The 27101-nt window shown below is 39.0% G+C and overlaps 1 protein-coding gene across 3 annotated transcripts in view; it reads left to right on the top strand.

The window, feature by feature from the left end:
• The window catches only part of LOC134754812 (mediator of RNA polymerase II transcription subunit 14), a 51514-nt gene that overhangs the window by 18087 nt on the left and 6326 nt on the right, over window positions 1-27101 (top strand). For 2 of the 3 annotated variants that reach the window (XM_063691196.1, XM_063691198.1), the window contains 10 exons: window positions 2761-2887; window positions 4916-5058; window positions 7625-7865; window positions 12688-12825; window positions 13343-13547; window positions 13843-14002; window positions 16298-16438; window positions 18218-18311; window positions 18515-18880; window positions 20193-20410. In XM_063691196.1, coding sequence (XP_063547266.1) covers window positions 2761-2887; window positions 4916-5058; window positions 7625-7865; window positions 12688-12825; window positions 13343-13547; window positions 13843-14002; window positions 16298-16438; window positions 18218-18311; window positions 18515-18880; window positions 20193-20410 — 1833 coding nt within the window. The remainder of the gene's footprint in view (window positions 1-2760; window positions 2888-4915; window positions 5059-7624; window positions 7866-12687; window positions 12826-13342; window positions 13548-13842; window positions 14003-16297; window positions 16439-18217; window positions 18312-18514; window positions 18881-20192; window positions 20411-27101) is intronic. The other variant, XM_063691197.1, reaches the window with a different exon arrangement.

Here is a 27101-nt window from a genome sequence, read left to right as displayed (position 1 = left end):
TAATGATAAAATCCAACCACAATACGTTACCTTTGTCGACATTTTACATGAATTATATCCTGATTCACTGATTTCTTGTTACCTAACATTAAATGTGACAATAGCACACCCTTAAAATGCATGCTCAACACTTGTCCTGTTTCGCTATAAAATAACCTTTTTATACTTTTGATAACATCTTAACTGTAAATATAGTTTCAGGTATTAAAAAGCTTCCAGAATAAAGTTGCGACACGGCAGGTATCGTGCTTTTCTTCGATAAGTTTTTCGATTTTGTCAATGGCAATTTCAGTGAACCTAAAAAAGGAAAATCTACCTATGCGCTGTAACACCCAGATCACCGCACCACAAATTGTGGATAAAAAGCTTGAATGTTCTCAAAACTATGAAATATGCGACAAAAATGGATCTAAATTAAATCAAAAAAAGTTGGATCAAACTATTGAAGCTTTCCAAGTTATTTTGGGATCAAGGAGAAGAAATGAAATAGGTTGCCTCTAATTATTATTTAAAACATAGTCAGGAAATAAATTGTTACATACTTGCTGTTTAGATATTTTAACGGAAGTGCGCTTAAAGCGTCGCTGTATTTGCATGTGTCTTAGTTACTTGGAATGGAACGTATGTAAATAAGTAGGTACTTATAAATAATATATTGTACTTGATTCAACATAAGTTTTCATTTATTTATTCTGAAAAACTGATTTATGTAGTTTTCTAAGCAAATGGAAATTGGTACGACAAAGATTACTACATAAATCAGTTTCCAATATTAAAGTTGTTACATGTAGGTAAAGAACCCATAAGTACGTGTGTGTGTGTGTGTGTGTACATGTGCGCGTGTTTACTGCATATACAGTCTCATTAGTTGAGAGCAGTACCGCTAGGGGCAGCACTAGTAGAGACGTGAACGTGAAATGTCCGAGAGTTTCTTATCTATTACAGTAATAACATATACTAATCTATGTATCCGAACTTGTGCATGGCGGTTCGCCGTACAAAATATATCGTAACACATTCAGTGCCAGCCCGAGCTACGCGATACGAGCGTAGCCGATAACACGGGAAAAACCGTATGTAGCGAAAAGCGCCTACGAACAGAGAACTCCCCTGGCGAGTCCCTGGCACTGAATGTTACAAAAATAAATTACAGTAATGGAAGTACAAAGGCGAGGTAGTATTTGTAATGGATTCAAACTTTCAACCCTTTTTTAACCCATTTAGGGGATGAATTTTTGAAAACGCTGAAATCACTTTTCTTGTATTTTAATAATATGCCTTAATACAAAGTTTCAAGTCCCGCACTAAAAAAAAATTATGATATCCATACATACTTTCAACCCCTTTTTCACCACCTTAGGGGATGAATTTTTAAAAACCCCTTCTTAGTGGATACCAGCGCTATAAAAACTACCTATTGTGAAAAATTCAGCTCTCTAGGTCCAACGGTTGGGGCTGGGCGTTGATTTAAGTGAGTCAGTCAGTCAGGACTTTTACGTTTTTATATATATATATATAGATTTTAGGTGTTTGCTGCTTAGCTGTCTTAGAAAAAATATTGTGTGCAACGGTACATAATTAGGTCTTAAAAATTCTCGGGCCTGTCTTTACAAACTTAACTTAATTTCGTTTTGTAACTTCGGCCCTTGAATTTCAAGAGCCCTATTATGTACCTATGGTACAATAGTATTTTATACAATCGTGATATAATGGAGAGCTTTTCATTAATCCGAGTACCGTGTTAAGTACTGTGTCGAGTGTTTGTTGGGTACGAGATTGAAATGCTTGATACTAATAATACTTTAAACTAGTAGAATCATATAGGTAAACAAACCAAATGTATACAGCTAAGATACGCGAGCTGCCGCGGCCCGCGATACCTTCATACTCGTACGCGCCCCGGCCGCCGGGCCTGGCGCCCCCGGCGGGTTGGTCAACGACACCTCCTCGTAACTCATGAGGCCCTGGTACCTGCTCCGCGCTAAATTCAAATTTTAGACAGTTTTTATCTCGATTTTGGCCACCGTAGCCTATGGAGACTAACAAACAACGCTAAGCGATTTTCGTAGTCTATGGATGTTGCTATATTAACGGTGTCACATGCGCGTTTCTGTCCTCCTCCTTCTCCTCTTGACCGCGGCGAGCTGTGATTGGTCAATTTCATTATAGTCGACTAAATCGTTTCGAAATCGACGCAGAATATATAGGGTCGCAGGATATAAATAGTTGTAAATATGAAATACTGTGTTTGACATGTAAAACTATGTTTTATAAAGGAATAAATGAATGAATGAAATGAATATTATAGTTAAGTTGAGAATCCATACATGAAAACTACCCAATTAAGGTTTGGTATACGAAATCTTAATTCAACAATTACAGTCGACGAGTAGAAAAATAGTAGATTGTACAACAAGGGCATAAAGCGATCCATTTTCATCCGAGACAATTTATTGGTTCGAGCGCAGCGAGTGTGAGTAAAATATACAATAATATCCAATATTTTAGGTTATTTTACCGTATTTATTCAAGACCAAAGTAAATTGTACTCGGTAGTGTCGGGGGCGCGGGGCACGCCGGTCGGGAGCGCGCCGGTCGTAATAGATGATTTTACTTTATGCTGTAGAACATAATAAGCTACTTTATGTCGTCTACGCACGACTTAAAGTCGAACTTTACGAGCATGAGAAGTGAAAAATACTATGTGAATGGTTTACGAGATTGTTGTGGTTTGTTTGGTAAGTGTGTTACGATTGTCAGGACCCCGCCGCGTCTGCTGCCGCCGCCGTGGCCGTCACCGCGCGCGCCTTTCTCAAGCTACACTCGCTCGTCGAGCTCGACACCTTCACGCTCACGCACGGACCCTTCACGCCACTTGACACCTCAGGTATTAACAATCAATCATTGTTACTTAGCGAATGTTTACTAGGAACCATCCACATACTCGTAAGGGAATCCACTTAATATTGTCTAATTTAATGTATAGCAAAAGATATATAGCTTTCGAAACTAAAGCACTTCACTACTGTAAATACTTGAAATAAGTTATACAGAATTTACTGTAATGGCCATAAGTTTCATAAATATATTTCGATCGGTAACTCTAAATTAACAGGAATTTGGTCGACCCTTACAAAAAAATCAGCGCTTTCCGTTAAATTTCCGTTAGTAGCCATCTGGTAATACCAACAAGTTATGAAAACGTTTGAACGCATTATTTTAAAGTGACAAGAAAATAATTCATGCAAATAAAATAACCCACCAAACTATCTAGTACCCATGGCTAAGCGAGTTGTTATCACTGAATATTGCTTGCTTATTTACTGCTTTGTTTTGTTTTTTATGCGAATGCTAGTTATTTTATTTGTGCAGGCGGCTGGGCTGGGCTGGTGCTCATAGATACTATCTCTATACACAACTATTACATTTGAATTTGATTCAGCTGTCCAATTGGAGGAACAGACTTTTCTTACATTACATAATATCTTCTACTATTCATAACGCTTTGCTAATATCGATATTTCATCTGCTATTTTAGAATGCGAGTTATATTGTCTGTCAATAATATGTGTAGATAAAAATACAAATAATTCTTATTCCTAACTTTGAACACACAAAAACCAAGAAAATAGGTATTTTATTTACCCAGAGAATACTGTTGGTTTACACCTTACTAAACTACCCTCGGTGTTGACGATATGAGACGACGTGCCAAGTTGCCAGCAACTTAATCCATTTAGCATCGCCATAGTAATTAAATTCATTACAGGGCATTAGCGATGGTTACTTTACTTGAATTCAACTCCATTATTATATTATGCTGGTATTGTTAAAAACTTATAAGAACTGACTTGAACTAAGAATAATGCTGCCCTACTAGAAATATGAACTCTAAGAAACGGAGTAAGAAACAAACGGAAACTACTACTAGTAGAACAAGTGATGATATTTTAATATCGTCTTCATAATAAATATTTTATTTTTAATTAAACTCTTTATTTTGCTAAAGATATTCTGTAAGTCTGCAAACAAATGTAATCATTTAATATTACAAATTTATTTTCCTACAGTTTGCATAATTGACAGATTATGCAAACTGTAGATTACAAAAAGTAACAATATGTGACATTTATTTTTATCCGAAAAAATACTAAATTTTCTGACTGATTAATTAATGACACTTAAGTTAACGCCCTGAAAACCAATATAATAATAACAAGTGTTTGCGAAAATAACAAGAGCGAATGTTTAGTTATAAATAAAAATAACATTGTATGGTATAGTAACATTATTTTCTAAATAAATGTGCTTGCGATTGGTTAAATATTAAAGCAGCGTTATTTATGTATAAATCTATTAAGCAACTATTATTGAAATGGTTTATGCTGCTATGTACAATTTGCTTGATTTCGATTTGACAAAAATGTACTATTTATAAGATTATTGTTTTTTTCATATCTCGCTTTAATAAATACACAGTCAATATTTTATGGCTGATCTTCTCGTGTAAAATGTAAAATAATACCAATAGCAAAACTCTTTACTAAAATTTCAACGCAAATGGCGCCCTTGTGAACATATTTCATTAGTTGATCAGATGACAATATCTAGGTAATATATGTTCAAATTCCAGGGCATGACTCAAAGGCTGTTGGCGCGTTGGAGTGCCGCGTTTTCACAGTATATGTTCGACGAACGAACGTTTTCCTTTGCGCCCTCTGGGGCCCATTTCTCGGACAAAAGCAGACTAATATCATTAGTGTACGAACTGTCAAATCGTATAGGTTATCATGACATTACATTACATTACATTACATTACACTAATAATATTAATGTAATCGAGAAACGGGCCCTTGTTGTGAGTAATGAACAGTTGTTAACGTCATCCTTGAGAGTGGTTTTGTGTGTTGGCAGGCTTGCAGCCGGGCAAGCGGAAGCTGTCGGCGAACAGCAACCGCGCGGTGCGCGTGCGGCAGCCCGCTTACTTCCTGCCCGAGCTGGCGCACGTGGTGGCCGCAGCCGACGAGCGCGTGCCCTTCGTCAACCTGGCGCAGGAGGTTTGTCGCTACCTACCACTCAGAACACGGCTAGCAAGCGCGGCGCGACCTATCCTACAGCACTTAACGTACTATTGAAGGGTTTTGAGTGGTTCTCATCTAAATTTGGGGTTAGTCATTCATGATTCATGTCATGAAGATCAGGCCTCTGATTCGATGCGACCAAACCATTATAATGACCTTTCATTTTGGTGGTCTTTTCAGGGCATTATCTTTTTTAAATAAAGTTTCTAATTTGATTAAACTTTTTTAGTATCGTGCCACTAAAGTCTTTGAGGGTTATGAGCAGGTCTTCTAAAAAGCAAAACGCCTTTGTAGCAAAATGCCTGAAATGCTTTATGCTGCATTTTTAATTACTTAAATCGCATTAGGTCTTAGCAAAACGCCTGAAATGCATCATGTCTGCTTTATTCATTACCTAAAAGGCATTAGGTCTTAATAGCAAAATGTCTAAATGGCATTAATGTCTGCTTTTTTTAAATTCCTAAATCGCATTAGGTCTTAGAAGGAAAATGCACGAAAGGCATGAGGGATTGTCCTTTAGACACATAAAGTAGTATTCAAACACAAATTCGCATGGTCCCAAGCAAGGTAGCTAGGTTAGGTTCGTTAGGTAGCTTCAGATGTCCGAGGGGAAACCACCAAGAAATAGGAGCCCCGCGAAGCGTGGCTCTCTCTAGTTAAGTTTTACAAGACGTATTTTTTTGAAAAGAAACAGTCCGACGAACTCCAGATTAGATCGACACCCCAGCGTTTTTCATAGGTACTTTTGATGTGCAGAAACGATTTTTTTCTTTTGCTTGATTGCATGATTCAACTAAATTTAAGGTATATTGCCATTCAGACATTACACGACGTAGACAAACAGAGATTTAGTAATTTTACTATTCAGTCATTCTGCGTTTTAAATGTTTTAAATCTTAGGCAATATGATTTTAAAGCATTTTGCTTATTAGGTATATAGCTTATTAGACATTCGTTTTAGGCATTTTGCTACAAAGGCGTTTGGCAGAGCGCTGGAGTATCGATACAGAGGCCATGAGTTCAAGTCTCACCCAAGGCAGTAACTTTTCCACTTTTAAATTTATTCTAAGCTTAATAGTGTAACGGTTCGCAGAGACGTTTGCTGCTTGTTAAAAATTAATTTAAAAATCTGTTCATCTTTCGATCCTATCAACTTGGAACTTGTTATATAGACTTATATTGACCGCGATATATAGGTAGACCGTGATTACCTTTTGTATTATTTGTGAGCTCCCGATATTTCGACGCAGTTACATGCATCATGTTCACGGGTGACTGAAGATAGCGGGTGGGTGTCAAAGTTGTGTAGACAGCGCTCTGTCTACCCTCATTCTTGCGCGTCGGCTGCGTTCACTTTCAACGTTACCAAAGGTCGCATTCACACTTGTTGGTCCGGTCGCGTTCACACTCGTTGGTCTGTCCAAACACACTACACTCACGGTGTCACTACGCGTGTTTGATTCGGATATCACTGGTTTTTTACACAAACAAATCACAGGATTCCATACATTTGACAGTTTAAACCCATCTTCACGATTGAAATTTTTGTATTTGTGAATTTCAACGGCTTCTCTTACCAATCTTGGTATATAGTGGCGTTCTGTCGAAATGACCTTGGGACTATGCAACTCGATCCAGTGATTTGTACCCGACTCAAGGAGATGCTGAGCAATAGCTGACTTGCGAACGTCATTGTTCTTGACCGCAGCAATGTGTTCTTTAATTCTGCAGGCAATAGTGCGTTTGGTCTGCCCAATGTACGAACTACCACAGCTGCACTCAACTTTGTATACACCAGGTTTTTCCAGGGGAAAATTATCTTTAGGCGACCGCAGAAATTGTGCAATTTTCCTGTGCGGGGTGAAGATAGTTTTTACAGAGTAGTAGTATTTTTGATGTCTTGTCTGTCACACCCTTGACGTACGGCATAAACGCTGGCTGTCTCTCAACGCGATGAGTGAGGCGCTTGGTTTTTGTGTCCCGCTTGTCAATGTTAACTCTGTAGCCATTCATCCTCAGGACACTCTGAACATGGTTCAGCTCCTGGTTTAGATGTAGCGAGTCACACAGAGCGTGTGCTCGATAAGTCAGTGATGCCACAACCGAGTTTAACTGTCTGGGATGATGGTGCGAGCTCGCGTGTAAATAGCGGTCCGTGTGAGTCGGTTTCCTATTGACTGAGTGTCCCAGCATGCCACAACCTGTAACATTCAGTCTCACATCCAGAGACGCAATACTCCTTTCTTGTTCCATTTCCAATGTAAACGACATAGATCGGTGCATGCTATTAAGGTGTCCTAGCATCAGTTCAGCTTCCTGTTTACCACCCTTAATTATGCAGAACACATCATCCACGTACCTCTTCCAAATTTTAACGGGAACTGGGGGCGCAGAAAGGGCTAGGTGCTCAAAGTGTTCTTGTTATATAGCAGTGTTTTCTTAAAAATACTTATCGCTCTTACCTTTAACTTGAGTGAGGGGCATAACAGTAATAAACAAAGTCTTATCGAGCCGTTCAGAATGCGTGTCGTTATGATGACAGCTGGCGTCGCGAGGCGTGACGCATGGCGGCGTGCAGCCGGAGTGGAGCGGGTCGGCGCTGGGCATGCGCATCGTGGCGCTGCCGCTACCTGAAGGCGCATGTGAGGGGGCCACGGCGGCGCTGCGGGCCCGCCTCCTCGCCGCCACGCTGCGCCTCACCACCAAGAACCAGGCGCGCGTGTGGACCGCCGAGCTCGTGTTCCACGGCTCGCCTGCGCGTACGCCCACGCACAAAGAACAAGGTATGCGACTAATACAATACCAGATAACATTACCACTGTTGTAATTATGCTTTAGATACATACTCATGGCTCATGGCCATGGTAAAAGAAGCGTAAACATACCTGAGAAGATCACACTAAGTAAGTCAGGCTGCGTTTCCAACAGAGATGTGCGAGGATGCGTAGCAAGGGATGTGTTTGTCATGAACCAATACAAACACATCATTTACCTATCCTCCCTCGCTCAGCGCAGCTCTCTTGGAAACAGCTCAGCGGAGCGACATTTTTTACATTAAAAAAAGGAAAGGATCTATGCGAGGAATTTGTTGCGAGGTACGAACGCGACCGAAAAACTATCACTGCACCCCGCTCTCCCTTATTTGGAAAGTATCCACTACGCATCCTTGCACCGCTCAGCTACCTCGCACAAATCTGGTGGAAACGCAGCCTAAAGGTTGATTAACAATACACGGATTTTATATTTTATTGTAAGAATTTTGACAGTTCAGTATAAAGTTAAGACTTTGACAAGAGTCTCCGGCAAGCTCGGCCGAATTTCACCTTCCCATACAAACGGAGTTCCGGGTTCATTTTAAAACTACGTTTTGGATTGTAATTAAATTAAAATTAAAGAAATATTTGACAGACAACATATGGTCCATAAATTTGTTAGTTATAGCTTATACCTTATGTTAGTAACAACAACAACAGTAACCTAATAAAATATTTAATAAATTATAAACAAAAACGACTTGGTCCGCTGACCCATTGCCCATAACAAAGGACAATCTAGCTTATTAGCTATCATGTTTAGAATGCTGTTGCTACTCCCGCGCACTCTTCAAGCAGTGAGGTCGTTTTCTTTCGCCACACGGCATCGAAACCGTCTGTGCGCGCCTCGGCGAACATGGACGATGCGCTGCAGAAACGCGGCAGTCTCAACAGCATTATTGTATTGAATCTGCAAGGCATTGTAAGCTCGCTGAGTATATCTAACCCACAGACTTGACGTGTACAGTGATGTACAGTAAGCTTTGAAGAGTGTGATTTTGACTTCATCTGTACAACGAGCAAATCTGCGGGCTAGCATGTTCGCTCTAACTGACAATGCCCTGCGCTCCTTCTCCATATCTAAATCGTCCTTCAGGTCATCGGTCAGCAAATGTCCCAGGTATTTGAAATGTGTCACTCTTCCGAGTGGAACACTTATTAGGGTGATAGGTGGTACAAAGAAAGGAGATTTACTTCCCGCCTTAAAGACCATGATCTTTGTTTTACTTACATTATAAGTCAAACCATGCGCTGTTGCGTACACCTCACACACCTCGATCAGCTGGCGCAATGCACTGGCTGAGGGGGCCAGCAGCACCATGTCATCTGCGTAACTCAGGTTATTGACGCAAACACCGTCCACAAAGCAACCGACATGAGTGCTAATGAGCTCTTCAATCAGTGCATTCATGTATAAACTGAAGAGCAAAGGCGAGCTCAACCCCCCTTGCCTTACCCCGCAGTCTAGCCCACATGGGTTCGACAGCTCTCCTGTCCACCTCACTCGATTTTCCTGGTGTAAGTACCAATATTTAAATAACGAAATTAACTCCGGTGGTAGCCCTATTCCTTCAAGTTTTGACACCACCACCAAAGTTTTGATCATGTCCGGGGACAAGTACGAGTGATCAAGACAATTGTTGTAGAGCATAGCAAGCACACGCGGTAGGTGAAAGCCGGCGTTACGCAGGTGCTCGATAGAGAGGCCATCATGGCCTGGTGACTTGCCTTTTGACATTCTGCTTATCGCGAACTTGACATCCTTGGCGAGAATCAAGGTTGTTGCCTTTCCGATGTCCTCCCCATCGAGCAACCTGCAGGGGGGTCCTAAGGAAGACTTAACTTTAAAATGGCCCTGGAACATGTTGGCCCCTTCCTTTGGATCAGTAACCCCGTCGACACTCACGGGAGTGCCAGGCTTAGCGTTCAACTTGTTGGGGCACTTCCAGAAGTTCTTAAAGTCAGATTTAGCATGATGTGTCGCTATTAAATCCATTTTGATCTGGTCTTGGTGGTTTTGACACCACTTTAACCTGCCTTTAAAAACTTTACGAGTTTCGATCATCCTATTATACACCGGACCACTACTTGGTTTACCCCAGCATACCCATGTGTTGAAGTGTTACCTGGCACTCGCGTGAGCCTCGCTCACATACCTGTTCCAGCCAACCACGGGGCGCTTACGACCTTTATGCTTCGCAATCCCGCGTGTACGACTTGCAGCTTGACACAAAACACTTATGATAGTAAAATATAATTTATCTATAATGGCCTTATGGGTATGATCATTACAATGGTGACCACAACATTGCACTAATTCAACTGGAAAATTAATATATTTTAGGCTGTCGTCGCATAATTTCTGATAAGCACTGATCTGATCCGCATTTCGTTCACCCCACCAAATTATATCAGGGGTTAATGATGCCAAAACCTTTTTTACCGGTACCGGCGTTAGATTTAACTTGCATTTAACAATTAGTGGGAAATGATCAGACTAGTACACATCATATTTGACATATGTGTCAACAATACATTGCTTTGCAGCACCCGTCACAACACAAAATGGTCCAGCCACCGCTTACACCCGTGAGCCTCACTAATGAAAGTAAACGTCTGACGATAACCCCAGTTTCTCCACACTAGCTACACAACCAATCCTGATCCATTGAGAATTGATATAATTCACTGTAAAATCTAGTATTTGGATGCGCATTAAAGTCCCCGAGTATGAAGGCAGATTCGACGTCGTGTTCCTCAATTATAGCGTTAACTAAACCTAAAGAATCGGTCAGTTCCGTTATGTTATCAGCACAATCTGTAGGCATGTATACGCTGAACACTAGCAGTGACCGGTCACTTAATGTAATACGCACCGCCGCTATACGTGGATTAGCACAATTAATCACGGAAACGCACTGAAATACCGATTTGCGCCAGAGGATCGCAACTCCGCCGAACGGTCTGCCTCTTATCAAGCCCGTACTGGTATCCCTCGCCGAAGTTCCCGTGCTGCCGAAGTCCTCGTGTATACTCGTCAGGAATGGTAAATCACATTCCATTAGCCACGTCTCCTGAAGAGCAATTATAACTATGGTATATGAAGCTACATAAACTAATTTCAGACATAGATATACCTTATCCTATTGTAAGTACAAAGTTTCAGAGCAAACTAGCTACTCGTTTTAAAATGAGAGCGGAACTACGTTTGTATGGAGAACCGAACTTGCCGGAGACCCTTAAGTATACTGTCTGTTAATAGTACCTATTCTTAATATATGTACCTATTTGTTAAATAATACTGTTAATATAAGAGTTTTGAATGATTCACGGTTAGTTTCACTAGACTTATATTGACCGGGATATAGACCGTGATTACCTTTTGTATTGTTTTTGAGGTCCCGATATTTCGACGCAGTTACATGCATCTTGTTCACGGGTGACAATGAAAATGAAAATGAAAAAAAAAAAGAAAAATGATTTATTGGGTACACAACAGGTTTTAACTAGAATCAAAACAAGAACCTTCTTTTAAGTAAAAAGATACTTGTGCCAGAAGGCTCCGCTCTTCCATTAATTAAAAGGTTTACCAAAATTATCTTAAATTAAATTATCTTAAATCTTAAGCTTATACTTATTATAAGGTAAGATAGGTACATTAGGTACTTTAGATTAGAAACTAAGTTTAATTTAATACATATTATTACATATTGTGCTTGTGCATGCGCGCGCGCGCGTGTGTGTGTGTGTGTGTGTGTGTGTGTGTGTGTGTGTGTGTGTGTGTGTGTGTGTGTGTGTGTGTGTGTGTGTGTGTGTGTGTGTGTGTGTGTGTGCGCGCGCGCGTGTGTGTGCGTGTGTGCGTGTGCGTGTGTGTGTGTGTCTACATGTGGTATCTATTTTAAACTTTTAAATTACATTATTGCAAAATGGATTCAATTTCTACGTATGTTAACTTTTTTAGACAATATGCTAGTGCCACCAAAACTTCAGCGTCGATCACGTGTATCACTTTCACTCCAGTTCAACAGTTTTTGCTAGTTTTCACACATTTTGATTTATTCAAATTAGAGACGATGCTGTTAATCAAGCATCAATTCGGGAACTGAGCTCGCGAAGATGGCGTCTCATATAAGTGCCGTAAAACGAGACGGCGATACGGCTTTGTGCGCGTTGGCAAGGGATAGGTAGCTTGGAAGGGTTTAGAGCGTTTTCACAAGTACCTACATTTAAAAGTATTAAGAAAAAAAAATAACTACCTTAAACAAAAATATCAAATTTGAAACTCAACACAATACAAAAGGTAATTACGGTCTACATCCCGGTCAATATAAGTCTAGTGAATACTGTTAATATATTATAGCGCTTATAATATCTATGTATTATCGGCATTATCGCAGTAAAAAAATACGTTATTATATACTAATCAGTAGCCGTAAACATCCCTAATGTTGCCTGTATTTAAAATAAATTATTTTATACCATGCACGAAATATAGCACCAGAAAAATATTAGAATAACCTAGATCGCAGTTGTTTTTGAGACACAATTTCTATTTAACAATTCCGAAAAGACTATAAAGAGTAGGTAACTTGACGTCACAGTCAATTGTTCTATTTTTTTTTCATATAGTTTCCATAGTGGCTAATCGTTTTAACAGTTCGAAAAAAGAAACTGATTTGACTAGTCAGTCAACTACCCTGTTGCGTAAATGCCGGCTGTAATTTGGAGATTTTGGAGTGTGGCTGTGAATGGATGGTGGTATGGGTGTTTTAAGGAAGTGTTACGTCGGCAGGCGAGCGGCGCTGCGTGTACCTGCAGTATGAGCTGGGCACGGACGCGGGGCGCACGGCGGACGCGTTCCTGGCGGACTGGGCCGCCATCGTACACCTGCACACGCTGCTGCACGACTTCATGCTGCGCCCACAACACGGTTCCTATTACTGCTTCATTTATATCACAATTTTTACTAACTTCCAGCAGACACATCCAGTGTGGATTTTTTAAAGAAATTATTGTACAGGGTTATAGTGTCGGCAACGCACATGCTATGCCTCTGAATGCGTCCATAGGCTACGATATCTGCTTATCGTCAGGCTATCTGTAGGCCTAGTTGCTACAGATATGGTATAAAAAATGTGCCATTTTCATCCAAATTTGTTGGTTGTCAATAAGGCGCTATTTCCATATAGCTTCAATTTGAAATCAACCTTATCGGCAAGCGAAAATGTGGTACCTTTCGGTTGAAAATGTTTTCCGTTTTTCATTCTTCAATCCCGTACCCGACGACAACGGAACGCACGCTGGATTTTGACGGCGGCCGCCATTCATTTGTTTTAACTAATGTATGGTGGTCGGCGTCAGCGTCGAGCATGCGTCTCGCGGCAGATACGTTATACTCGTAGATATGTAAATCCAAGATGATCTTATTTGTTGTGGCACTGGCACAGAGCGTGAGCAGCTGTGGCAGGGCGTGTGCATCCGCTCCTACACATACCGGTCGCTGGTGGTGGGGTGGGGTGCGGGCGCGCGAGCCACGGCCGTGCTGCAGTGGTCGGCGGCCGCGCAGCGCTACACCGTGGCCACGCCGGCGCACCAGCCCGCCGCCAACGCGCACCACCTGTTGCACCACCACCTGGACCACTACATCAACTGGTCGGTATTTATAATATTTATAATCGTTATAGGGAAAGCTTTTGAGCAGGGGGTTACGCGTTATGAAGTTTCTGAAGCTATTATTGAAATTTCTATGATATGGTTGCCAGACGCTTGACTACCTCAATAATTTTAATTTTAAAGTAATAACTTGTATTATGTGTGGCTGTGGCGCTATTTATTAGTTAATTTATTGATTATATTCGTTGGAAGCACAGACGATAGGATCATGTACTGTTTGTGTTAAACCCGTGTGTTTGTCATTGTCGCGACGTACTGTGTGTCCACTGTCCAGGCACAAGGACCTGCTAGCGCTGGGCGTGGTGCTACGCGAGACGTACGCGCCGCTGCTGGCGCTGAGCCGGCTGCCCACGCTGCCGCAGCTCGGCCTGCACCACGTGCGCACGCAGATGCCCACGCCCACCTTCACGCTGCTGGCCCACTCCTGGCGAAAGGTGAACCTGTTCACTTTTTTTGTCGCAGCGACGAGCCTACACCTAAAGCGGACTGAATACTAACTAACTAGAGAACGGGGTTTTACTTACACAAATTACGGGAGTTGCTATTTATGTATCCGGAATGGGCAACTTACTGGAACAATATTAAATATATCTTCTATCTTTCTTATATTCTTATTTATATTATACAGTGTGGAAACAAAATATGGGCCCTGGAAGGAAATTGCCTTAAAACCTTAAGTTAGCTCATTTTTCTTAAAGGAAACATTCTTTTATTCTTAAAAAGAAACAAAACTGCAAGATTTTTTTAAATTCGCTTGTCTCGCCCGGGAATCGAACCGACTAAAAATTCCAAAAAATTAACACTAGCTATTTTATTTGACTAGTCGATACAGTTCATGTTAATGATAACATATAACTCGTCTATCGTACAAAATATCCATGAAATCTAATATTTAGTACTCAAGAATATTTTTAGACATGCGAAATTGAAATAGTTATTTACGATACAAGTGCGGAAAAGAGGAAATTCGAAACGAGTGGCGATACATTAAAACACGACCGCAGGGAGTGTTTTAAATCGACACGAGTTGCGAATTACCTATTCGCACGTGTATCGTACAACGTTTTACAGTACATATGGCCCTTTAAACTTTCGACATATTCACGAAAAGAACACGACCGCAGGGAGTGTTTTAAATCGACACGAGTTGCGAATTACCTATTCGCACGTGTATCGTACAACGTTTTACAGTACATATGGCCCTTTAAACTTTCGACATATTCACGAAAAGTGCTATTTGACGCACTAGTGCGAGAAGTAGCACCATATGTAATGTAAAAAAAATTAAAATCTTTGAATGCAGTTTTGTTTCTTTTTAAAAATGAAAGAAAGTTTCCTTTAAGAAAAATGTGCTAACTTAAGGTTTTAAGGGACTTTCGCTCCAGGGTCCATTATTTTATTCCAGCCTGTATATATATAAATGCAAGTGTCCTGACTGACTGACTCACTGACAAATTCATCAACGTAGAGCCGAAACTACAAACGATAGAAGGTTGAAATTAGCACAGCAGGTTGCATTTATAAAGTGTACAAGAGATAAGAAGCGATTTTGAAAAATTCAACCCCTAAGGGGGTTAAAAAGGGGAAGAAGGTTTGTATGGGGTTCAAGTTTTATTTTAAGCTAGTAATTTGAAACTTGGTAAAAAGATATATTATTAGAATACAAGAAAAATCATCCCCTAAGGTGGTGAAAAAGGGGTTGAAAGTTTGTATGGAGATCAAACATTTTATCAAGTCCATGACTTGAAACTTTGTATATGGGCATATTATTAGAATACAGGAAAAGTAATTTTAGCGTTGAAAGGTTGAATCTATTACAAATGCTTTGAAACTTCTTAAAAAGGCAGAATGTCGATTACAATAAAAGGGATTCGACTTTTTGGAAAAACAACCCAACAATAAAATATATAACCACCAACAGCTAGTATATAATATCTGGGAGACCGAGCTGCGCTCGGTAAACATATAACACAAAAACTCATAAATGCGCGTTTTGCCAGAGATAAGACGTTAGCTACGTCTTTTTCGCCCCCGAAAACCCCGATATAACAAATTTCATCGAAATCGTTAGAGCCGTTTCCGAGATCCCCGAAATATATCAATATGTATACAAGAATTGCTCATTTAAAGGTATAAGATAAGATAAGCTAAGATACAAGAATTGCTCGTTTAAAGGTATGAGATGTATGTATATGTTCGAGTTTTGGGGAGGAAGTCCCATCGAAGGTCAATGTGTATCAATGGTTTATAGTACATCGCGATCGCGAAATAGAGGCGTCAAAAGTATGAGGCGCATTTATAAGATAACTATAAATGGTTGTAATTTTTGTTGTATTTGCGGATACATAAAGAGCGGCCCTCGTACCATTTTAATACAATACCTTAATAAAATCGAGATGTAGTTCTCAAGTGAAGTTTCTCGGTCTGTTACATACTTACATACTAGTAGATCATAAGATTCATAAGTATAGATCCGTTGGTCGCAGTTGCTTGACAAAAACATAGCACTTCAGAAATTTGTCAGACCTAAAAGAGAAATTTACGGTCGTAAATTAAGCTACCAATAAGGCAGTACTCGTATATTGCCCATCCAATAAACAGTAGGTATTCATACTTTATGAGCTTTAACAACGATATGGAAGTTTATTTTTACTTGCTTTCAATGAGATATATGTATTGTCATTTATCATTTATTATACAATTAGATATAATGTAATAAACGATTCCAGATCCGTATAATCTACGCTGGTGCATATTCGCTGGAGGTGAACATCCGCGGCGGAGGCACTGTCACCATACGCGACGGCTCCTACTCCAAGTTTGACCGCACGTCGGTCGTGGACGAGTTCGCTCCGGCTCACGGGTTAAAGGTGACTCGCTTATAATACTATTAGCACATCAGACATTACTACAGAGGCTGTCAACTAAGGGGTTGGCGCCCGAATAGAATACACGGCCGAACCTAGTGAGGCCGGCAACCCCTTTTCACGCCGAAGTGTGTATAGTGCTTTTCTCAAACATGCAATGAAATAAATAAATAAAACTCCACGAAAACAAATTTTTATTTATAGAAAAACCGGCCAAGTGCGAGTCGGACTCGCGCACGAAGGGTTCCGTACCATTACGCAAAAAACTGCAAGAAAATCACGTTTCTTGTATGGGGGTCCAACTTAAATATTTATTTTATTCTGATTTAGTATTTGTTGTTACATCGGCAACAGAAATCTGTGAAAATTTCAACTGTCTAGCTATCATGGTTCGTGAGATACAGCCTGGTGACAGACGGTCTTAGTAATAGGGTCCCGTTTTACCCTTTGGATAAAATAAAATATAACTAACATCAGGTATATCTTTAACACAGACACGTACCTTACCTATATTACCTATATTATTACACGTGTCGTGTATTGTTATTTATTACCCATATTGTTGGCAACTCGAATATTTGGACGTAATCTAATGCACCTATTAGATTAACTTAAATGTAATAAGTATATGTGTTTGTTTTGTATTTCTCATATGGACCATAAATCATATTAACGGTTTATTTTATAAAAAAGTAGGTATTATTTGCAAAAGGAGTGTTATTTTAGTTTCCGTCCACCTATGAGCTAGTTTTCGACCCGACCAATTATTGAGTTAAAATCGATTATATATTTAGTGTTTAGTTTTTATGTTATATATAAATCATTTATAGTTCGTTTTATAGCTTCTTTCTTTTATTATTTAGCAACAATCTTTAATTTAAATCGGTCCAGAATCAATTGTAGAAAATACCATTTTATTCACACACCGTTGACTAAGGAGTGGACGTAAACCGGCGACGGAATATAAATAGACATCGCCCTCCATAGAAAAATGCCTTCCAAAAATGACTCCAGCCACACTGACACTGACGGCTATCCCTTCTCTATTAATATGTTTAGCTCAAAAAAGGTTAATATATCCAGCTTTTAATTATATCCAATAAACTAACGCTTTGAAAAAAAGTTGTGATTGGTCAATATAAGTTTTGATTGGCTATAATAAAATTCTATGCGCCAAACCTCTTGCGCGGCGTTACAATATTTTGGCGTTGTCAAACCTTACAAGAATGAGACCCAACCAGGGGTCCCGATGTTTGACATAATTATTGAAAGTCATAATGTAATGATTGTCATATTATCATTAGTCATAATTCCGAAACCGTTAACTTTTCAGGATTTTCCTCGGGTTATCCTATAGATAGGAGGTTAGGTTAGGTTTGTTTTATGGCAATCCTGAAAAGTTACGCGTTTCTGACAAAAACCAAAGTATGACTAATGTAATATGACAATCATTACATTATGACTTTCAATAATTATGTCAAACAATAGAGACCCTACTAACCAAGAGGGAACCAATTCCTATAATTCTTATTTTGACGCGTATTTATTGTTAAGATTACGCATGTCTAAACTTTATATTAAGAAGTTGAAAAGTTGAAATATAATATTAATGCGTAGTATGTATTTTGGAACAGTGGCAGTACATACAGACTTTTATAAAATGCCAGTGGTCAACGTTTCTCAATTTTATTTGTCCCACTAACTAAATTGTTCAAATAAAATTAGTTTTGTTTCTATGAGGAGAACCATGGAAAGTTTATTTATGTATTTGCCTTATTACAGTCGTTCCTGTCACGGTACGTGGATGACATCATGAGCGCTCGCCTACTGGCAGAAGACGACAATCCGCCGTCGCCCATGTCACCGATGCCACCAGGTAAGCTCGTACCATAGCTGTTGTATCGTATCAACGAAAGAGGTTGGGAGTTCAAAAAACCGATTGGAATCTATTTAAATCGACCTTAGTCAATTTAAAAAGAGATTAAATTTTAGGCCACATACGAGTATATATGTGGTTTCCCGTTTCTTGCCCATTCATTTTTCTTTCAAAATGGTTCGGTCCATATTATGAATCTACAGGCGGTCTTCGGTTTCCGGCGCCTTTGACGCCGCCGCAGCCACACACGCCGCATTCGGCGCCAGTGACGCCGCACCCCGCGTCGCCCGCGCAGCATCAGATGAACAACAACTCGTTCAACCTGACGTCCCCGCCGGGCGGCGGCGGCGGCGGCGGCGGCGGCGGTGGCGGCGGCGGTGGCGCGGGCACGGCGGCCAGCGTGTCGGCGTCTCCGGCGTCGCCGCTGGCGCCCTCTCCGCTGGCCGCGCCCGTCGCCTCCCCGCACCCGCCGCCCACCTCTCCGTTCACCGCGTGGCCCGCGTCACCTTCATTGCCGAGACCTTCCCCTGGACATCATCCCTCGCCGCGGCACAATATGGAACATAAAGGTTTGTAATTTCTGTAAAATTAAACTTAATTGCGAATAAAATGAAAGTGGGGTAACATGTGTTATTTTGCTTGATTGTGATATGTGATAGCTAATATTATATTTGACTAATTTTTGAAAATGGTTTTAATTGATTGTTTATGACTTAATAATTACACTACATTGATATTTCCGTGAAATTTACTGTATTAAATATAAAAAAACAATGTTAAAGTTTATTTATTTTGAACGCGCTTTAAACGCTGTTTTTGCAAAGGGGCTAATCACGTGACACGTGTGACGTCACACGCGAGTAGACTCAGTCAATGACCTTAGTAAATCTTATGGTTTATGTGCATTGAATTGATTATTTCACTGTAAAATGGTATATAAATGGTGTATAGTGCCGCAATGTTCAAGTACGACTATAAAAAATCCAGACAAATTGTTTGTTTCCGTTCCAACGAATCCCAAAAAAAGAAAAATGTGGTTTAAACTAGCGCGAAGAGACCCAAAGAGCATTTTAGCGCATACAAATGTTTTTATGTGTGAAGACCACTTTTAATATTTAACTGTAAATAAATATGGTAGTTAAAGCAGCGGATTTTGTTGTATTTAACGAAACAAGATCTAGGTATTTAATGTATTACTACATAACCTCATAACATAGCTCTTTCAGCATTAGTAGGTAGTTAGTAGCATACTTTTTCTTTCAAACTAAAGTGCAGTATGGAGATACTATTCTCGTCATCGTATTTTATATATATATCGTCGTCGTATTCGTATCATCGAAATCGAAATGTTCGTAAATAAACAATTTCTACGTATACTCACACAGCTGTTTTTACATTTCTAAGTTCCGCAGCATAGTAATCCGGATTATCTTTAAAGAAAAGTGCAACCATTAATGCGTCTATGTCTGGTAGGTTGCCGCTATCAGCTTTCACATATTTCGGCTCCATTTTGAGATTCTTATGAATATTGTGCTACTAGATATACGGATAAATCGGAATATATCAGAAAACTGTGGAACAATAACTAAAATTAACTAAATACAAATAAAACAGTTAAAACACTCAAGGCAATCAAGAATGTTTACCCGCGTGTGACGTCATCCGAGTGTTGACCAATCACAGAGCGTTCACGTCCTGATGAAATTTCAAAAAATATTAAATTTTTCTTTCGTTTATTTTCCAAAAACTAAACATAATTTACATTAAAATATAGTGAAATATACTTTATTAGTTTATTATCTTTCAGGATGACAGCAATTCGTTATATATTTTTAATGTTGTCAAATACCCTATTGCGATAAGTCAAATAATGTTGTTTAGGGCCCACAGCGTCATCGTGCTCAGCGCGCACGGGACGGGGCATGGGCGTGGGCGCGACGGCCACGCCGCTGCCGGTCAGTAAGCTGGAGGCGCTGTGCGCGCCGTGCGAGCCGCCGCAGGGCGCGCCGCCGGGCCCCGCCCTCGCACCGCTGCAGCGATTCCTCGCCTGCGTCTACATGAAGCGGACGCTCCAGCGGTTCGTTCAGGCGGAAGAATACGTGAGTTCATTATAGCGCATAGCCCAATAATAAGTGTAGGTCTACCGTACTGTACCGTACCGTACCTACTTAGATGCTTGGTCAAAGTTAGTGTAATGTAGACGTCAATAGAAAAATAAATATGTTTTCTCAAACATGCTATGTAATATTGATATTACGTTCTTTATAATAGGCTGGGAAGTATCACGTCTCCGGCGCGGCTAGACGAGGGGCCTGTAATGAAATTTCATACAAAGTTGCAGGCCTAGGCCGGGAAGTGGCTTTTTTTAAATTTCTATTTCACATATAATATATAATTGTGACACAGCATCATGGCATTCAGCCATAAAAAAAACTATAAGCAATATTTGCTTTTTGGTTCGTTTATGACATTCTGCCAATACGCCTATAAAAAAAAAAACGATAAACGATATTTGATTGATATATATATTCGGTCAAGCAAATCTTGTCAGTAAATAAGAACAAAAAAAACTATATTCATCCTTTTCTTTTGGGTGTTAGTACTAGTGTAAGACAAAGATAGTACGATTGAAGATGATATATTAAACGTTTGAGAAAAGCACTATACATACATCGGCGTGAAAAGGGGTTGTCGGCCTCATAACTATCCGGCCTCACTACGTTCGGCCGTATATTCTATTCGGCCGGCAACCCCTTCCTTCCCGGCCTCTGTAGTAATGTACTATTTATCTACACACATATTAATCATATTATAAACCCACCCCCGCCAACATTAAGATAAACTGTTTTGTTACAACAAATTTGAAAATGTTAATAACTATTATCACAGAATAAGTAATAGTACTACCGTACAGAAAGGAAACTTCCTACAAAACCTAAGTTTGACAGCGGTTCAGGGACGAATCTTGCTGTCCCTTTCGGCTATGCAGGGTTGTCAAAATTCGAAGGGACGTCAAGTTGTGTCAACCCTAATAATTGCTCGGAGCAACGCTGAGCCGAACGGAGCCGAGAATGCCCGATAGCAAGAGATTCGCACCCCTGATATTATATCAAAATCGATTTGATAACGACATTCAAATTTCGAACATCTCCGAAAAAAATCAATTCGATTTGACCTCTATTCTAAAGCCTGACCAGAAATATATGATCATGCGCCATGTTGCGGAATTTCATTGGAACAAATTTCTTACACTGGCAATAATTTTAATGATAGGTTGTCACTGTTGTCAGTGTCATTGTGGCGGTTTACTTCTTCTTCTTCTTTTAAAATTATGGCTTCAGCCCAGTGGGACTATTTCGCCAGTATCAAGGTATTGAGAGGTTTACAAACGACAAAAATTGTACGGTTGTACAAGACAGTGTACGGTGATAGCTCTTGTAAATCGATAGCTAGACTTTACAAGAAGCACGTGGACTACCGGCCGTTGACTCCAAGATGGTGGTTAAACGCGCTTCAAAATTAATTCTCCATTCACTGCACACTACCACATTAGTTTACTGTATAATAAGCTATCGATATTACACTTTAAACAATATTAATAAGCAAAAAACAAAGTAATTAATCACGATGCTAACTATCAAGATGGCGCTCGAACCGGAAGTCCGGCGGTTTACTTGAATAATGCTTAAGGCGACAGGTGAGGTGGGTAAATTTTCAGATTCTGTCAATATACCCCATTTCACACACAAGCGCACTTCACGCACACTACCTCACTTTACAGGGACAGGTCAGTGACCCCATCATGTTTTAACCACTGGCCTCCTTTGAGGAACAGAAACTCTAAAAGCGTTCCATTGAAAGAAGAAAAAGAAGAAAGAGAAACAATAGATTTAATCTTGCTTTCCTTGTCTGTTCATGTCATGTAGGTCATTTGATTGTTGACTGTTTTCTGCTTAATATTGCTTTGTCGAGATACGCGTTTTGTAAAATTATACCGAATAAAACCAGATGTCATTAAGTCAGATGTAAGATTGTATTTACTAATTTATACAGTTTTTCATAAGGCTCAAAATTAATTTAATGGGAATTTAAATAAATAGTTTCGGCAGGGCAGAAATTTAATTTTGGCGAATATAAATAAAACAACAAAAATATGTAAGGTGGAAACAGTGTTGGCTAATTTACCTGATATATTTTCTGATTTATTTTTATGTGGTATATTCGCTGTTAAATTAAAAATGAAAATTAAAAAAATATTATACCCGTATTATTTCAGTTCTGAATAAGTTAGATAGTACCCTTGATGATGTAGTTGTTGATGTTAGTTACGGCTTACGGCGGTGGGAGCGGCAATGAAACCACGCAGCGCAGCATAGAACGTGAGGTGCGTTGGGATAAGTGCATATATAAGATTTTAATCGGAATTTAATCGGTGATCAGGAACCAATTTTTCGAATTTGGTAATCGATGGTGATCACATAAATAGGCATTCTTATTTAAAGTTGTACCCCCCAACTTGCATTTTAGATTTTAAAACATTTGTCCGATTTGTTACAGTCATAGAAGTTTGTAAGTATCAATTGAAAACCGTAACCAAACGGACCAAAAATATTGGGGACACAGTTTTCGCAGTAAAAATTAAAAAAGCTCGTGACTGAGTAGAAATAATGAAAGAGTAGAAAAAATTAAATAGAAATGCCCAAATGTAGCTCTAATACGATTAGGTATTTTTTTATCATACCAAATTTTTTAGGTTGAAATTAAATTATAAAGACTTATGACCATTAATCTGTCAATTTGTCAATGGCATTAAATTCCCCGCAAAAGCGATGGCACTTGACGTACACCTACTTCCGTAACATTTTTGGCAATAACTGCGTATACAATAGGTCACTAGATAAGTTTTGCTATAGGTATACAAATATGAAACAAAGAGGTGGCCTATCACATATGCTTTAAAAACTATTTTTCCAAAGGCAATGTTTGGCGGGAGAATAATTATATATTTTTAAATTAATGTCTATTTCTTTATTTAAGATCACATCACGCTTATCCTTTTTATAAATAAATTAAATAATCATTTATTTTCAGGCATGGCCCATAGAAGTGTGTGTGTTGTTTATAGGTTTTCCATTAATCTTATGGCGAACTATTTATTGTATATTTTAAACATTTCTGACATAGGTTATGGTAAATTTTTGCCTATTTATAATATTTCTATAATTATCTGCCTTTAAAATTATTGTGTCATTAGAATCGCAATCGAAAAACAGCACGAATATAAATAATATTTAGTAAAAAATATTCTTAACAGTGTTCCCCAATATAAAGAAAGAACCAACAAGGAGCCACCACCAGCAGAGGCCTCTGCCAGCAGCAGACCCAAAACCACCGATAAGCCAAGCTATATTATTTGGGGTTAGCATAGCCCACAATTTTTATACATAACAGTCCACTGGCTTTACGCCACAGTTTTTGTACTTAAATAGTAAGTTTTATTATATTTGTTTATTTCTTTGTTTTTATGAATAAATAAAATTATATCTGATATTTCAAGACCAAAAATGACCGCAAATAAGTTTAAATTTCATTTATTTACTTTACTGGTCCATCTTCGGCACCGACTTCCTAAATAATATGTGAATTGGCTGTAACAGACAGACAGACACACCAGTGATCTTATGAGGTATTTTTTTTTCGTTGAATGAATTGTATGCACTTATCCCAATGCACCTCACGTTCCACGCGGCGCGGCGTAATCAATGATAAGTGTCATAGACCCTACTGGCGCCTTTATGCCAATTTCTGCCTTTTTGAACGTTTTCCAAAAAACGAAGCCACAGAATAATTCTATCGAACTAACGAACCTGCTTACAAATTTTCACGAGAATCAGTTGAGAAATGAGATCTGCAAAGAAAATTTTTGCCCACGCTAAAATGGAGACCTTCGCTAACGCTCGGTAAATAATGGTTCAGATACACTTATAAAAAAATGTTGTCCTTGCTGGAATTTTATACCGGTAGTACCGATACCGTACGTAGGTATAGTTCTGTTTTACTTTCAAAACGAACCGGTATAGATAAATAATAACGGTCGCTTATACCATTATGAAATCTGTCACTGTTGATGTGTGGAAAAACACCAAAACATACATTTCGGATACTTAATTCTTTTATTTAGCTTTCTACTTACGGTTATGTTCTGATTATTATGAAAATACTTTAGATACCTACCTATGCACAAAATGTCATTGAAATAAAATGTTGGATAGTAAAAATGTATATAACACTTGATATATAAACATAACACAAACCAGGCCTCAGCGATAGGTGCTTATTATATACTTATATTGACCTGCTTCATCTCTGTAAACAAAGCCGCAAAAACTCGCTAATAGGTACTAAGTGCTGGTCTTGTCTGGTGCGATATAGTCACGTACAGTATTTTTTATAAGGCAACATCCAAGTTTTGCAACCATAGATAGATAGATTTATTTATTGGTATTGATTATACACTGTCAACATTTGATCTAAATGAATTACAATAAAGTCAATAGGTATATAAATTTACAATTATCAAGATAGGAATTATTAATCAATTCAATTAGAAATTACAATAAATTACAGTTAAAAACAATAATAATAAATAATAATCTAATAATAAATAATAATTTTTTTTTTTTAGGTATTCTCATTCATCAAAGAACTCGTTTACCGTGTAATAAGCCTTCATCAAGCAATACATTTTAAGCTTGTTTATAAATTGACGTTCCGTGTCTACGTTTCTAATTGCCTCGGGAATCTTATTAAAAACTTTAGCGCCTATTATCTTGAGTGACTTGCCAGTTTTCTGTAGTCTATGCGCGGGGACGGCTAGACCAGGTCTCCTCCTTGCGGAGTTACTCCTTGCTATGGGGAACTCATCTGGGTTCCTTCTCACGTACTTACCCACCTCGAAAATAAAGAGTGAAGGCACTGTCAAGACGGAGGCGAATGAAGAGCTGTTTGGCTGTCTCATCCGGAGGGACTCCACTTATTAGGCGAATAACTTTTTTTTGTAGCAAAAACGGTCTGTCTCTGTCAGCCGCTAAGCCCCATAAATCTATTCCACTGGTAAGGTGCGTGTGGAAGTAGGCATAGTATGCTGTCATTAGGTTTTGCTGTGTTAGCGTCCGCTTTAGACGAGACATAGCATAGTAGGCGGAGTTTAGTTTTGTGCATAGGGCGTCGATGTGCTCCCCCCAGTGCAAACCTTTATCGAACGTGAAACCTACATAACGAGCATGGTGCACAGGTTCGATTCGATCAACATTAACATTGACATCAAGTGTCAACTGCGCTACACAGCTGAGTGAAAAATGTATCAGCTTCGTTTTTCCTATATTAAATTGCATGCCATTGACGTCAAACCAGTGCTGTAATTTAAGTGTAACATCCCTAATATTACATAGCACAGCATCGGACGTCAAGTCTAATAGATCATCCGGGCTATCCGAGTATACGCGGAGTGGGCACCGCTGGATGATGTGCTCCATGGTCTGGTACTCGATGCCGCAGTCGCATAGCGCGGAGTCACTCCAACCCCACTTATGCCGAAAGAAGTTGCATCGCCCGAAGAAGCAGTTGTATTGCCGTTAAACTGTTTCTTGATTTTTAAAGATTATCAGAAAAGCACGTAGGTAACCGCATATAGACGGAACGAACGGCAACAAACTAGGTGTAGAGACTGTGACTTTCACGTATTAAACGGATTGCATGACGCAATTGGTAATAATTATTTTAAGATAAAATTTCTCTAACATAAATAAAAGATTACAATTGTCATCAAAATACATTGACGTAGAAAAGTCATATACCTTTTTTAAAATGACACAAATTATTAATACCAGCATAATGTAAATAATCCCAATCAGTAAAAACGGATCTTTAAACTTTTTTGATTTTAAGCGGGTTTTGAAGGAACAAATTAAGTAAATTCGATTGTAATGGTATTGTTTTAGGATAGTTTACTGCGGATTTCGACCGGTATGACCCGTAAATAACAACAAATCAAATTTAAAATGAGACTTGAGCTTCACGTCATGCATTTTATTTACCCTATTTTTTGAAATACTAGTATACTTTTTCGTATGCGTATATGATTTAATGTCAATATAATTGTCAAAAGCAGCTGTCATTTTCATACGTGCAGCCATCGTGCAGCTATACGTCTGCCTTCGTCAGGCCCCAGCGGGCATCTAAGTCAAAGAAGAATTTTGAATGGCGTCGTCAATGTATGGAAATTGTACGAAAGTTTACATTTAAGATTCAATTTCTGTGTTGTCTTTATGAGTAAAAATATAAATCGATAATAATTTGGTAGTTTGGTTATTTAGCTTCCAAAATCACACAACAATTCAATTACTGTCAAAGACAAAATTATATTACGTCTTGTTTAAACGGAACTCCATATTTTGATTTTTTCATACTTTTAGTGTCGATTTGTAGAGAATAACAGCAAATAAAAAATATAATGGCGTGGGGAATCGGTACACGGCTTCTTTGTGAACAAATTAACGTATCATTTAATGCAATTATTAAACATTTATTGAACAAATTATATGCGCAAAGTAAGGTCTAAATCGAAAATGTCATATCCCGTCGCCTTAAGTGTTGAATATTAAATAATAAATGACAAAAATGCCCAAAACTATACATAGTGAGGAGCGGAACATTGTTAATAATGTAAATAATGAACTGCTGAAAAAGAACAGTTCGGGAAACTAATTAGATTTAAGTATAAAATTAATT

This window comes from Cydia strobilella, chromosome Z (assembly GCF_947568885.1).
Source record: "Cydia strobilella chromosome Z, ilCydStro3.1, whole genome shotgun sequence".
Classification (NCBI taxonomy): Eukaryota; Metazoa; Arthropoda; class Insecta; order Lepidoptera; family Tortricidae; genus Cydia; species Cydia strobilella.
Note: the sequence above shows the minus strand (reverse complement) of the source record. Positions and strands in the feature narration are given on the sequence as shown.